We start from the raw sequence: 13,604 nt of genomic DNA on the forward strand, positions 1-13,604 counted from the left end.
GAAGGATGAGTGTGGTGTGTGAGACTGCCTGTATGGAAAAGGAAACATACTTTTCACAAGTCAAGCAAACCAGAGGGATAATGTTACAGAACATAAGCTATTCCATTAAGTCATCAGTAGAACTTCAACCACTTCTGCTGGAGGGGCTGGCTCTTTGAATTTCCTCAGGGAAAGAAACTATTTCAACACTTTTATCATCACGACTGAAGTAACAGTGCAGTTCCTCCTAGGCTCTCACAATATGAATGGCAGTAGCTGTGTTAGAAGCAGGCTTACGTTATTCTGTGCTTTTCTGAACCTCCCTCTGCAAGCTGAAACTAGAGGATCCACCCTCACTGCTGCTCTCTATAGGTGCCTGTATTTGAGTACTGACTGAAGCCAAGACACAAAAGCTTGTGTGAATGCTGAGTAGGGACCCAGGGACTAGCAGGTTTGTAGTCAGCAGAAGTTGAAGAGCTGCAGGACACTGGGCACTTGCTGGCATCTTTCAGGCTATCCTGAATGTATGCAAGGAAGCAGCAGATCAGGCAAAACTACTGGCATGTCTGAATCCCAGCTGTAGGAATAGTCCAGCTGAGTGCAATAGTACAATATAGTCCAAAGCAGAACGTTAGGCCCGTGAGGTCCAGACAAGTGCGTAGAAATTGGCCCCCTCTACATGGTGGCTGATCCTCTGCTCCAGAAAGCCACCTGAATCCTTTAAAGGATTGCCTATTTTTCTTTCCTTCTCTTTCTTTGACAGTGCTGTGTTTATCTGTTTCTAATTCAGGAACTCGCAGTGGCTGAGATAAGACAGGAGCCATTTCTCTTGTTCCTCTGCCTGGTATCTGTCAGTGGTTTAACTTGTACCATCACTGGGAAACATGCATTTGTGGCTTTTCCTGTTGAGATAAGGCCTGGCAGCTTGTTCCCAGTGACAGCAACCTGTCAGCCCTTGGTGTATGTCCAGCCTGCCAAGCTTCCCCCTGTCTTAGCACAGACTGGCTCCGTGCTGCTGCAACAGCCCTCAATGGGATGCTGTTAATGTCTGCAGCTGGCACTGTCTAGCACAAGCCTGGAAAGAAAGTGAGCTCTGTTCTTCCCTGGGTCTCGTGACTTAATCTAGATACAAAAACATCTGTTGAGTCCGTCTGTGCAAAGGAGGTTCTGAAGCTCCTGATGTCACATTGATCACCACTCGTTTGTGAGTGATGTGAGCAAAGACTTATGTGACAGGAGGCTGGTGTGATGCACCTCTGAATGTTTAAATTGATGCTGGGCTTGAGATTGTTTACCCCTAACATGTTGGTTGGCAGTGAAAGCTTTGGGACAGCCTAATATTTTCTTTATTTTTTTTTTTTACACTTTGTTAGTCTCAGTGTAACTTTGCATGCAGTAGCTCATGCTAGTGCAGTCTGATTGTGGCAGTTGTTGTGTCTCAAATATTTATTTGTAAAGAACATCCTCATTTTCTACTGGAAAGTTTTTCTTTTTATTAATTTAAAAGTAACACTGGTAGTTTCAGGAATTTTATTTTTCTTATCATTCGTAGACTATTCACTATGTCTCTGGCTGCAGATATATTCCAATGTGCAGCAGTACAAAAATACCAAATACCTAGATCTGGTTTGTTGGCAAAAAATAAAGTGCATTAAATACATAAGAAGCCTTTTACTAATATGGGTGCAGGCAACAGAGAAAATACATTTCTTTACAGAGTTTTCTTTATTTTCTGTACCTTCTGAAGTGTAAAGAGTATTTTAAAGCCCACTGTTAAAAACTTGATGATTCTGTTGTCCCTAGCTAGATGCTGACTTTGGTACATACACTTAGTTGGGACACAGACAGAAGATGACTTCTCTATATGCATGTAATTTTTTATACCTTCTCACAAAGGTGGTTGCTCTCCCATCTGGGAAACGCCACTGGTTCAGAGTTTAGTGCACAATTGTGGCCTCCTTGTGCTGTGCCAGTTGTGGAAGTCGTGGCCTGTGCCGCAGCCTTGTACGTCCATAAATCCCTTTCGGAAGTTCACTGGAGTGTAAACCAAACATACACAGTGGCTGCAGCATGGAAAAGGGATTTATTTGCACTTGTTAACTCCAGCCCAGCAGCCCGTTCTTGGCTCTGCTCTGTCACTGTGCCCGCTGCTGCACGCATACCCTGAAGTGGTGGCTCCCATCACGTGTCAGTCCTCTGAAATGCCTCTGTGCATGCTCATAAACACAACCCTGGCATCATGTTCATGTCTACTGAAATAAACTGCACACAGTGCAGGGAGTCAGGCACACAGATCCCTCAAGTAAGGAATGGGCTTTGTTCATCTCTTGGAGCTCCCATGCTCTGCAAGAACCATTCATCTGCAATATGCAGAAGAGTAGAACCACAGGGGATGGAGAGGGAGCAGGTTGAGCAGAGAATGATTAAAATAAGCCTTAGGATTGGTGAGGTTTTCCTTTTTGCCTTCATCTTTCTGTTTACAAAGATTCTGTTTCCACATGATCTGTTTTTTTCTTTGGCAATTTCCCATCATTGTATCACCAATGAAATGACACTGAGGGCACTTGTTACCAGCTGTACCCAGAGCCTCAGCTGGCACATCTGGATCAGAAGGTCCACCATTTGTTGTTTTCAGCAGATATCTCAGCTAAACACGTCTCCTGCAGCAGGTTTGGCCGTGATCCACGATGACCTGAGCAATTGTACGTCCCAGTGGTGTCGGTGTGTTTTGCTAATGCCCAGTACCAGGTTCCTTCTGGTGAGGAGAACAGGCAGTGCTTCACGTGTGGCTGTGTGCGTGGCCTCTGCTTTGCCCTGTGGCTCCATGTCCCACAGGGGATCCTCAGCTGGCCCAGCTGCAGGGCTGTCTTTAGGAAAGCTGTCTCTTTTCTCAGCCATGTGTGTCCATGCCCTCCCACCCCATCCCAGCCCAGAAGAGGGAGACAGTGATGGTAAAGGAGCTTTACCCTTCTGGTCACAGCAGTGGCAGTCACAGAGAGAAGGAATTCCACGCTGTGATTTCTGGTCCTTTGAGTCATGTTAATTAATATTGTTATTGCCATTTTCAGTGGGCTAGTGTGGAAAGTCATTCCCATAGCACTGAATCATGATGTCCATGCATGTCCTCGATAGCAGGTTGTGTCACCTCATGAATGGGCAGCTGGGCCGACTTGGCTCTTCCTGTGTCTGGGGTCAGGGCGTCCATCACAGCTACAGCAGCTGTAGCAGCAGCAACTGCAGGCAATGATCGTGAGCACCAGCACAGTAACTGGGAAGAGAAACAAAGGATATTGCTTCATAGCATAGGAATAATCCCTGCAGAGTAATCCTGTCTTCTCCAAGTTGTTTGGTGAGCAGTAAAGTGAGCAAAGCCTGGTTTCTTGAGAATTTTTTTTGCCCTATATCCCCATCTTCCTTGTCCTAAGTCCCTGCTCCTTTTTATTGGTTTTCCATTTAATCTGGACAGTCGTTACTGGGCATTTCAAGACCTTAAGAGCTACATTCCAAACCCTGTGAGGGTTTCTTTACCCACTTAATGGGCTGTTGTTTGGGAGCTGACATGCAGTACCTAAGCACAGCTGTGTGCCTGGAAAGGATGAAAATCCAGCTTTGGATTTTTGAGTAACCAAACTCGAAGGAGTTTGAGGAGTATTTCTGAAGAGTGAGTTCAGCACACTCTTTAAGCATAGAGACTCATGACTGGTTGGCTTTACTCTTCTATATTTAACTTGAAAAAATAAGATACTTCAAATGCAGGGGTTTGTTTCACAGAACAGTGAACTTACTGTCCTCTACTCTAGCCAGGATGGTTGGTGTTGGCAGGAATGTATTCGTTTATCTGGAGTAGAAAAGGATGACATGTTCCATCCTGCAGAACTTGTAAGAGTGTGAGCATGCCTCTTTGTGTGCATGTGTTCCTTTAAAGCCTGGACCTGGGCTGCCAGGTAACCAGACCTGTAGGGAACCAGATGTAGGGATGAACTAAATAAAGCAGCAGGTGTGACTTTATGAATTCCAGCCCAGGGAGGAGTGTCCAGCTGGATACACACCCTTCCTTTTGGCCGGGAGCAAGCCCTGTCTTTGAGGAGCAGGGCCTGTCTTCCTTCCTGCTTGTTTTCCCATTGTGTAAACAAGCTTCATCCCCCTTGATCCAGCAGTTCTGTTATTCCTTCCTTGTCATCCTCACACAGAGCAGCAGGAGGGATCTTGCCATTACCAGAGGAGAATAAATAGGCTCATCTGAAGCATATTGGCTTCCACTGACCCAATACAGGAACGACACTCAGAGTCTCTCATAAGTGTCTTCTGTCGCAGGGAGATGCTCTAATACCGTTTATCATAAACTATCTCCTATGCATCAAAACATTACAGCGGCTCTGGGTTGGTTAAAACATTGCTGATTTAACTAATGTTTAAAATGGGAGCTTTGGGGAAGGTGGTACTGTTGCCTGTCATGCCCTGCAATCATGTAGGGGTACATGTTGAGTGTTATAAATTACCCAGGAATGAACCTGGGCTTTAGAGCACAGCGTAGAAAACAACAGCCAACACCACCAACCCACCTACACAGCCTGTGGAGCAAGTTGCCCCCAGAGGAGAGGAGAGAAATTCTGACACCCCTTTGCCTCCACCCATAAACTCACCAATAAACAGAAGAACCACAGAAAAGCTGACAATCTCCACTGGCTCAGCCTTGGGCAGTTTCTGGAGCTTAAGGAGAAACTTCTCACCAATGTCTTGAACTTCCTTCAGAAAGCCTTCAGAAGACATTCTGTCACAACCTCTCCAGGCTTTATGCTGCGGGAGAACCAAACAGAGAATAAACCTTTTCACTGACTAATGCTAGGGAGCTGCCAGCCTTCTTATACAGCTGGTGATCACAAGGAAAACAAGTTTATCTGGTCTCAGTCCTTGTTCCCAGTAGCTAAGGTGGAGGACTATTAATTGTCTACGTGTTCTGGCACTGTTTTTGTTTCAAAATCCAGCTTCAAGGGTGTTTTTGTCAACTGCACTGTTAAGCAAAGTCCAAACGGTGTTTCTTCTACAAGGACACTTTTTCTAGCAGGCACTGAGTTAGACTGGACAGTGCCTGCCCTTGGCTCTCACCCAATCAAAGTACTTTTTTTTTTTTTTTTGTTGTGCTAACTTGTCCTTCCAGAAACAAATGAAATTCTAACCCAACCTGAATTCTGAATGCTGAACTCCACTGTACATAGTCTTCAGTTCTTTCTTACTGTGTAACACAAAGTAGACTTGTGGCTGCTGTCCCTTGAAAGCTTCTTGCACTTTGAGCTACAGACCCTCCCTTCAAAAACAAAGGCATTTACCTCAGCACCTCAGTACAATAGCATTGAAAATGTTTTATTAACCAGTTTTACTGTATGTGATACTAAAAGTTCAAGTCTGCATTCACTAGGGACAGCTGGATGCTTTGCAAATTCTTACAGATGAATGCAGTTTTATAAAGAAAGCTAAATTTAGGGTGGTTTTTTTTTTTCTTTTAAGCCACAGAGCAATGTATAAATTGAACAGTGGATTCGACCCAGCGCTGCTGATGATGAGCAAAGCAAAAACCCCTGGATCTCTCAGGGAGATATCTCCCTTGTGGAGCTAATCCCTCCTGCCCTGCTCAATAATCTTAGGCCTTCTTTATTCTCAGAGTGATCATCAGGAGCTCGTGTTACTGAAAATATTATTAGTCTAGCTACAGTTAAGTGCCTCAGTTTTGTCACCAATACTTGCTGTTCTTTTACCCCATGAGCAAGGTTTTGGGAGGCATTGCAACAAACTAGCTGGCATGAGACCTATGGATCTTCAGATTTTGCTTCAGTCAGGAAATGGAATTGCATATTTTTGAGAAATATCCACAGTTCCACCTAAAACAAGTGTTTGGACAGGTCAACACTTGGATGGATTATAACTCATTTCATTACTATATCAAAATGTACTGATTTGTGTGTGTTGTAACAGTCAACACTGGGTTTTGGGACTCGAACATTGCAATTTAATATCTTGATCTTGGTGATAACACAAAGCCAAGTGACCAAGACAGCACTTCCAGAACAAACCAGCTAATTCCTTATTGCACATCTGGCTTGGTTCTCAAACAAATGGATGCTCGGAGTTCAGTTTTTCTAAACACACTGAGGACAGAGAGACCTTGGCTGTTTCTTTGCATGCTGGGCTTAAGTACTACAGTGCCAAGTTAAATTAGTTTTGTATGTTTATGCAATTCAAAAAGGGTTTTCTTTGTTCTTTTAAATCCAAGCTAAGGAATAAAAATCGGAACCAGCTGGTTTCTTAGAAATGGGGGTGGATGGAAAAATCTACATCCACAGAAATATCGCTGTGCAGCTTAGGAAGGAGGCAGAGCTGTGGTCTTTTGACCTGAAAAGGTCACTTTTTTGAGACTAGGTTTAAATACTTCTTTCCAGATGATTGCATACCCCAAGTGAGGTGGTCCAGAAATGGCTGCTTTATCCTTAGTGCTGCAGGATTCTGTGTCAGCAGGTTTTCAATTTTGTTTCCATTCCAAGAGATGGTGGAGGAGGCAGAGGTGATTTGTGTTTTCTGTTCTTGGCTCTAGAAGAAAAAAATTCACAAAATTAAAATTTCTGGCTCTAACATTGTGAAAATGTTTGTTCCTTTTGGAGGTGTTTCTGCCTGTCCAGAAGCTCTCCTCATAGGGAATTTGCTGTAAACTTCCATGCCATGCTTTGAGTTGCACCAAAAGCAACAGGTATAAGAGCCGGGCTTGTGAAGTTTGGATATACAGGGTAAAATTACTGATAAGTATTGTAAAACTCCATGTTGATTAGCAAAGTGCTTAATTGAAAATTATAAAGCCTGTCTCTGTAATGGACATTCCTCTCTACCCATGGTACCTGATCTGAAGCTAAGTGAAGGGGTTTTTAATCTAGAACTTGCAAGGAATGTTGCTTGTTTACCTTGGTCTTACCTTGGAATTACATCAGGGACAAAGTTTGATGCTGGTGGTGGTGCAGTCTCCAGCCTACCCGTGAGGAAGCAAATGTTTTTCTGCTTGACTGCACTTTTCTGCTCTCTGCTTTGGGATTTCTGTTTCTGCAAGCAAGGCAAAAGGGTGAAGAATAAAATAATTCTTAAAGAAAAAATGTAAAATTCCCCCAAGAAAGCCAGTTACATTAATGGACTTTTGTATGTTCCATTCTACTTGCGATGTAAAATCTTTGTTTGGGACTAGTTTTGATGTGACCTTTTTTAATTGATTTCAGTGGAATCCAAGATTTTACCCTTGAGATTAGCACAAGGGTATGGATAATGCGATTTAACCCAGTTGTCTTATGCATCTGCCTCATTTAAAACACAAAGGTGATGACATTAATTAGAATAACAGAGCGGAGCTGTGAGAATTAATTCCTTTTATTATATTGTGTTCAAATAAGCTTCCAGTCACCAAAAGTAGTAAAGGCCAGGTGGGGCAGGATATTCAAGTGAAGCAGTAACTGTGATGATTATTATTAAAACAGGGAAGTCTTAAGAGGTTTGAAACTTAAGGTTGTAGGCCTTAACTGACAGTTTACTTTCTAGACCTGGAGTGCTGTTTTAGAGCCTCGAAGAGCCACTCAAGTTAGTACCTCAGAGATTCTCAGGGATTTGGAGCAAACATAACGGTCTGCCAGCGTTTTTCTCAATTGGGAATTTCTTCTTGCTCATCATCCTTCCTCAAAACTTCACCCACTGAAGATGAGAACCCTCCAGAGCAGAAGAGACGTGGCTATAGGGCAGCAGAGCTGATGGAACTCATCCATGTTATGGAAAAAATCCTGAATGACCACAGTGCAATGTGGTCTTCATAACACATTGTCAGACTGATGTCAGTAAATTCTGCTCCTTGGCTGTAGTTAGAGCTCACATGAAGTGAAAATCAGACAAGGAGAGGCAAGATGAGAATCTCACATAGAAAAGAAAGTAACACGTTTTTTGACAGGCAGTTTGTGACATCCTGGTGGGATGGGGTGGCAGCCTGAAATTCATGGTTTTGACTTAAGAAATAACTCATCTAATCAGTGATGCCAGTGGAATGAGATCATCAAACCTTTCTGCACTCCTCTAATGTTGCAAGGCCCAGCAGGGGGGAGGGAATAAAACAAATCGTTTAATTTGGGTTTATTTGGTTTTGATGAGAAAAGGCCCATTCTGCCGTGTGCCATGAGTTATTAGCCTTGGTTGAAAGGACAGAGCACAGAAATGATGCAGGGGAATGGCAAACAGCTGCAGGTGTGCTGCTCAGCTGCAAGGATTACGTGACCCTGTAAAACCAAAGTACATGTCCTGTATTTAGGACTTACATAGATTTAGATTCCCAGAAAGCACTAATGCAGATTCATCTTGCTGTGCTCACTGAAGAAAGCTGTGAAAATTGCCATAATAGCACTGAAATTATCTTTCTGAGTTGTTTTAATGGACTCGTGCCATGCTGATGCACTCAAAGAAGTTGGCTGCTCAGTCCTTTGGAGAATAAAGCCATTAAAGAGCCTCAATCTAGACATTCAAGAGAAAAGCCTCCATCAAGGTTCCTTTTTGCTGTGAACTTAGCTGCATATGGAAGCTTCTTTTTCCAAGAAAAAGAGCTTTGGAGTGACCATGTACAGTGGGGTCTGACATCCCTATGTCTGCTTGTGAGCCTTTTGGAATTGCTGTACATTGATCAGGGTTTTTTGGTCCGTCCTGATCTCTGTGTGAACACAGCATCCAAAGGTGAACTGTAGGGAGTGGGTGAGCTGAAATTTACTGCTGAGAATGAGACACTTGTTTATGCATAGCCTTGGAGGTATTTGAGCAGCCTTTTTTAGTGCAAAAGGCACAAATTTAAGTTTGTGGTTTAGCCCCAGGATTGAAACTGAGTAAATAAAGTTAGTAAATAAACCTGCCAGTGATGCTCCCTGGTTGTGTGACATTGGGTAGGTCATCACATCCCACTGTCGAGTGACTTCATCTCTGCAAGACAGCCACATCATGGAACCACATCAGAGCTCTGTTTGTTAATTGTTGTGTGTCCAAGTTTCCAGCATGCTTGGGAATCTTTAGATAGAAAGGCAACAGGTCTCTGGTTTTGCTGCAGTTACAAACTGAACTGGTCATTGTTTTGCTCGGTATTTCTTTACACTTTGTTCACTGAGCCTGTTTAGGATGGATGTAGATGAAAAAGTGGTTTCCACTCTTGTTTGCTCCTCATGCTGTTCTTACCATGATCCTGATCCATTGATTTTACTGTGCTTGCATGGGTTTGTTGCTTTAGTAACCTAAAAGTGGAGATAAAGCTTTGGAGGGGGGAATTTGGGGGGGAACAAGAAGCTGCCAATGGCTCTAGTCGTAATGCAGCAAATCCCAGTGGTGATGAGTTGGCTCTCCTCCACTGCCCACAGCAAGAGTGCTCCAGAGACCTTACAAAGTAGAACCTTCCTGATGTTCCCATCAAGTAGAATACCACGGCAATATTCTCATTACAACCTTGGCTCTTCCTTAAGACTGTGGCTCTCAAGACGCAAATGTTGTGTTGTTCTTACTCAGACAAGTCTAATAAGTTGGTGGAAATTGGACCTGTACAGGGATGGAAAGCCTGTATGGGTTGTGGGGGCTTATCTGGTAGGAAATCTTACAGGACAAGCCCAACCTCATGGAAGGAGGGTGCTGAGCAGCCAAAGGGGAGGGGATGCTTTTTATTCTGGTCTAAAACTCTAAAATAAGCTCTGACTGTACTTGGCCACATTCTAAAGAACATGAAGGCTTGGCCAGTTTCAAAACGTACCAGCTTTGTTCTTGGTCCCTGAAATATCCTTCTGATTTTATATGGATAAGGGCTGCAGTACTTCCTGTTCTCAAACAATGCTGGGTTGCTAGGTGTGCCTACAGTGTGGATGCATTTTGGCATAACATGTCACAATTCCTGCATGATTGTTTATTGTTCTAAGCTTTTAGTGTACTGCTGAAATGAAAAGGGCCATAGAAATGCAGTTGCATTACCAGTGCATGGTTTTCCCTCATCATTGTTAGTGCAGTTTGCTGCCATGACTGTAGTTGACCAGCCATGAGAACCTTAACTATAGTTCAGACAAGCCCATTTTTCCTAAAACAGGAGTGCACAGAGCCAGACAGACCTATAATTCATTCCCAAGCAGATGAAAATAGTTTCCAGTATCAAGAGAATTCAGCCCTTTAACAGCACACACCCAAATTGGTAAATTGTAGCTCAATGCCATGGGAGAAAAGCTGGGACTTGGTTGGTTGGTTTGGAACAGAAGGCCACACATTCCTGAGATTTTAAAGCTGCCCTGCCTGGGTCACCCTTTGGCTGGAATACCCTGTCATCTCCACCACTCACTGTTTGGAGATGGGTTTTGAGGCAGCACTGTAAATGTGCCTTCTCTTCCCTACAACCTAATATTACATTAATGTAAAAAGACACTGAATTATAAGTTTCAGTAGTAGAGGTATGCACTGGGGCACCGAGCTGGGAGCCTTTACACCTCTGCAGAGCACCTTGGTTTTCTCCAGTCCATCCCACAAACACGTCCACAAACCCTGTGAGATAATTCCTCACTACTAGAAATTTTTGAAGTGGGGAAACCAAAACACTGAGCCATCCAATGAAAGGAAAAGGTCAGTTTTAAAAATAAACCTGCAGCTCGTCTACAAGGGACCTTTTTTTAGGGTTGGTGATGCTTGAATCTAGCCTGAAAGTCTCTTCTAATATTAGCAAAATGTCCATTTCCCAGGAAGCTGACTGAGAGGTAGCTGTGTCCCTGTGAAAGCCTTTTAGTGACTTCACAAACATAATGGGATCTATCACTAGTTGATGTTTGATATCCAGCATCTGGAGGTCCTGAGAGCACTGGGAACTCCTCCACCTTTTAGCAGCTACCTCTCTGCCCTGTCCTTGATCTCACATCTACCAAGTCTCATAAATTACATGCATTTTTGAGTTTTTTTATCCTGGACTAATCACAGTACAGGTACCACTGGGGTGTAGGAACTCAAACCCAAAATCTGCAGCAGCTGCTGCTTCAGAAGGAATTGTTTGGAACCTCATCAGCTGTGGCTGCATGGGGTAGTGGGAGAGCCTGCATGGAGGTGTGGGGTGGGTGCTGCTCCCTGCCCCCAGCTGTCTCCCAGCCCCTCACACTCCCTGCTGTCCAGTGGGTGCCTCTGTGATCAGGGGTTGTCTTATAGAGAGGAACTGCTCTGTCTAACTTGGGTTATTTTGTACCTTCATTCCCACAACCACTGTTGGTTGCAGTCAGGCTGAGGCCCGTGCACTGTGACAGCTGTAACACAACCCATGTCCTGCTGCTTTTATCCAGACATATGTTTCACGTTGCTGTGCCTCTCCCCCCACACATGAACAGCATGGCTGCAGCTGAACGAGCCCCCAGCCAAACCCATTAAGATTTTCTTTTGGCCAGGAAAACTTGGCCTGTTTTTCTATCTCCTTCCCTCCCCTGCCCTTCTCTCCTCACTCCTCCCTCTTTTTTTTTTTTTTTTTTTTTCCTTGTTGTTTCCCTAAACTTTGGTCTTTTCACATGCTTTATTTAAGAAACTATCTTAACTGCAACAACCAACCTACAGAGACACTCCATTAGCTGGGTGGAAACTTCCCTGCATCCCCTTGAGCCTTAGGGCTAGGCTGGAGGCGTGTGGGTCTGAACTACTACATCTCACTCCAGCAGTTCCAATTCCATGTTTGTACAACACATAGGTCAGAAAGACCTGCCCTCCATTCCTAGTTAATGGAAATGGAGAGGAGTGGAAATACCTGATCCTTAACATTCCTCCCTACAGGCACATGTAGGATTGGGAAAACCTCTTTCTGTGAGAATTTGCTTTCTGCTCCTGTCTGTAAACAGCTGACTGCCCATGCGCCTCCTGGCAGAGGCAGAGGGGTCCCAGCTCAGTGCTGGGAGCTGCAGCAGCTCCCAAACAGAGAAGTCAGCTTCAGATGGCAGAAAATGGGAATTTATAGTAATTATTTATTTGTTTGTTTGTTTATATAAATAATAAATTATTTAATTTCTATTACCAGCCCCTCTTCCCATACCCAACAGCAAAACAGAGATGGGAGCACAGGTGGTGGGACACCTCTGTAAAACCTAAGCTTGGACACAATGGCCTAAAATGTCTTTTTCAACCTAAATGATTCTATGTTGTATAATTTCATGTATTTAGGTGATCCTTTTCCTCTCCCTTCCCTTCTCACTGCATTCAAACTTGACGGTCTGGTTACTGTAAACCATGAGCCATGAACGTGCCTCTCAGAGCAGTGGGTTCTCACGCTGCTCTGAACACTACACCAGCATCTGTGCCTAATACACTGGCTGAATTCTTCTTTTTGAAATGTTCTCATTAGCAACTGTGTAAAATCTTTCCGTTTATTTCTGTTGGACACAGATGCTTAACGTGCACAGTGTGCTAGTTCCCCGACCAGGGTTTGTTTTCTAAGCTCTCTGCTTCAGGATTTGGGGGATAAAACTTAGCTGCAGCTGGGAGGAGCTCCGGGGAAAAGCTGTGGCTGGCACCCGTCGGGTTTCATACACGCCTGCCTGTGCTGCCAGCTCCTCGCTAAAGGCACGCACAGCCCCGGACCCAGCTGCCTTGTCCACACCGACTATTTCTGTATCAGGTCACCAGCTTATCAGGACATACATTCCGTAAGAGCACAGAAACGCGAGCAGCCGGCCTTTGTCACCGGCAGAGCAGTTGCAGAGTCCCGCTCGGGCTCGGAGCTCTTTTGTTACAGGGCGGCTGCGGCGCAGCTCTCCGCAATCCCATTAAAAGCTTTTCTCCTGCCACCTTCGCTCCTCGGTGTCCCCGGCAAGCAAATTCAGCCTCCCAAGCTCTGTCCATGGCTGACCGAGCAGGGGGAGCTCCCCAGGCTCCAGCCCCTCGCTAAGCCGCGCTTGACCGAACGGCAGCGATAGCTCAGCCTTACCCCGACCGCGAGCTCTTCTCCTCTTGTTTTTCTTTCCGTCTTCTGAAACTTTCACGTCATCTCTCCCTTCATCCTGGCTTGCGGCTCGCTGCTCGCTCGGCTCCTCTCTGCTCCGCTGCTGACAGCCAGCTGTTGTCTCTGCCTTTTTTTTTTTTTTTTTTTTTTTTTTTTTTTTTTTTTTTTTTTTTTTGTTGCTGGTTGTCCTGGAGATGCGAAGTTTCGTGTTACATGTGTGCCAAAGAGGGAGGGAGAGGAGCCGCCGCGGGCTGAGCCCGAGCCGGTGCCAGCTCCCCGGGGCGCCCAAGGGCCGGCACTTGTTGCTGGCTTCCACTGTGCATCTCCTCCGAGAGAGGAGTTTCTTCTTTACCTTGTAATGACGGCTTTTTCTGGCGTGAGACTTGAATCGATTCACTGCCTGCGATAGTTGGGGCAATGTTAAAGCAAATAACTTTCCTTTATGCTGCCCGGTTTCCTTCCGGCTCCCAGGGGAAGGAGCTTTTCTCTTGTGTTCATTGAAGGGGTACAGCTAGTACTCACAAGGACAGTGCAGCACTGTAAGGGAGACCTGCCACGGACAGGGCAGCAGGGACAATGCTGGGGCCGTGAATCTGATGCTGGGATGGTGAATTTGCTCCGTGCCCTTGGCCAAGTAATTTAC

At 44.8% G+C, this 13,604-nt stretch overlaps 2 protein-coding genes across 7 annotated transcripts in view; one reads left to right on the forward strand and one right to left on the reverse strand.

The window, feature by feature from the left end:
• RECQL5 (RecQ like helicase 5) overlaps nt 1–13,604 on the forward strand; it is a 37,786-nt gene that overhangs the window by 12,427 nt on the left and 11,755 nt on the right. The gene's annotated exons all lie outside the window — the stretch shown is intronic.
• Nucleotides 1,453–13,083, reverse strand: SMIM5 (small integral membrane protein 5). Of its 3 annotated transcripts, none has more exons than XM_040081993.2 (5): nt 12,947–13,083; nt 6,938–7,062; nt 6,426–6,561; nt 4,623–4,776; nt 1,453–3,247 (listed from the first exon to the last, which is right to left on the reverse strand). In XM_040081993.2, the coding sequence occupies exons 4-5, from the start codon at nt 4,747–4,749 to the stop codon at nt 3,126–3,128; spliced, it is 249 nt and encodes an 82-aa protein (XP_039937927.1). In that variant the 5' UTR covers nt 4,750–4,776; nt 6,426–6,561; nt 6,938–7,062; nt 12,947–13,083; the 3' UTR covers nt 1,453–3,125. The 3 variants fall into 3 exon arrangements, with proteins under 3 accessions (XP_039937927.1, XP_039937928.1, XP_058278940.1); XM_040081994.2 differs by having other exon boundaries at nt 1,481–3,247; nt 6,927–7,062; XM_058422957.1 differs by lacking the exon at nt 12,947–13,083 and adding an exon at nt 8,888–8,906 and having other exon boundaries at nt 1,481–3,247.

This window comes from Hirundo rustica, chromosome 18, assembly GCF_015227805.2.
Source record: "Hirundo rustica isolate bHirRus1 chromosome 18, bHirRus1.pri.v3, whole genome shotgun sequence".
NCBI classification, from domain to species: Eukaryota; Metazoa; Chordata; class Aves; order Passeriformes; family Hirundinidae; genus Hirundo; species Hirundo rustica.

Coding starts and splice junctions, on each gene's coding strand:
- SMIM5 (XM_040081993.2), bottom strand. CDS start 4,749: ATGTCTTCTGAAGGCTTTCTGAAGGAAGTTCAAGACATTGGTGAGAAG. Junction 3,248..4,622: donor TGTGGTTCTTCTGTTTATTG/GTGAGTTTATGG, acceptor TTCTCTTCCCAG/TTACTGTGCTGGTGCTCACG.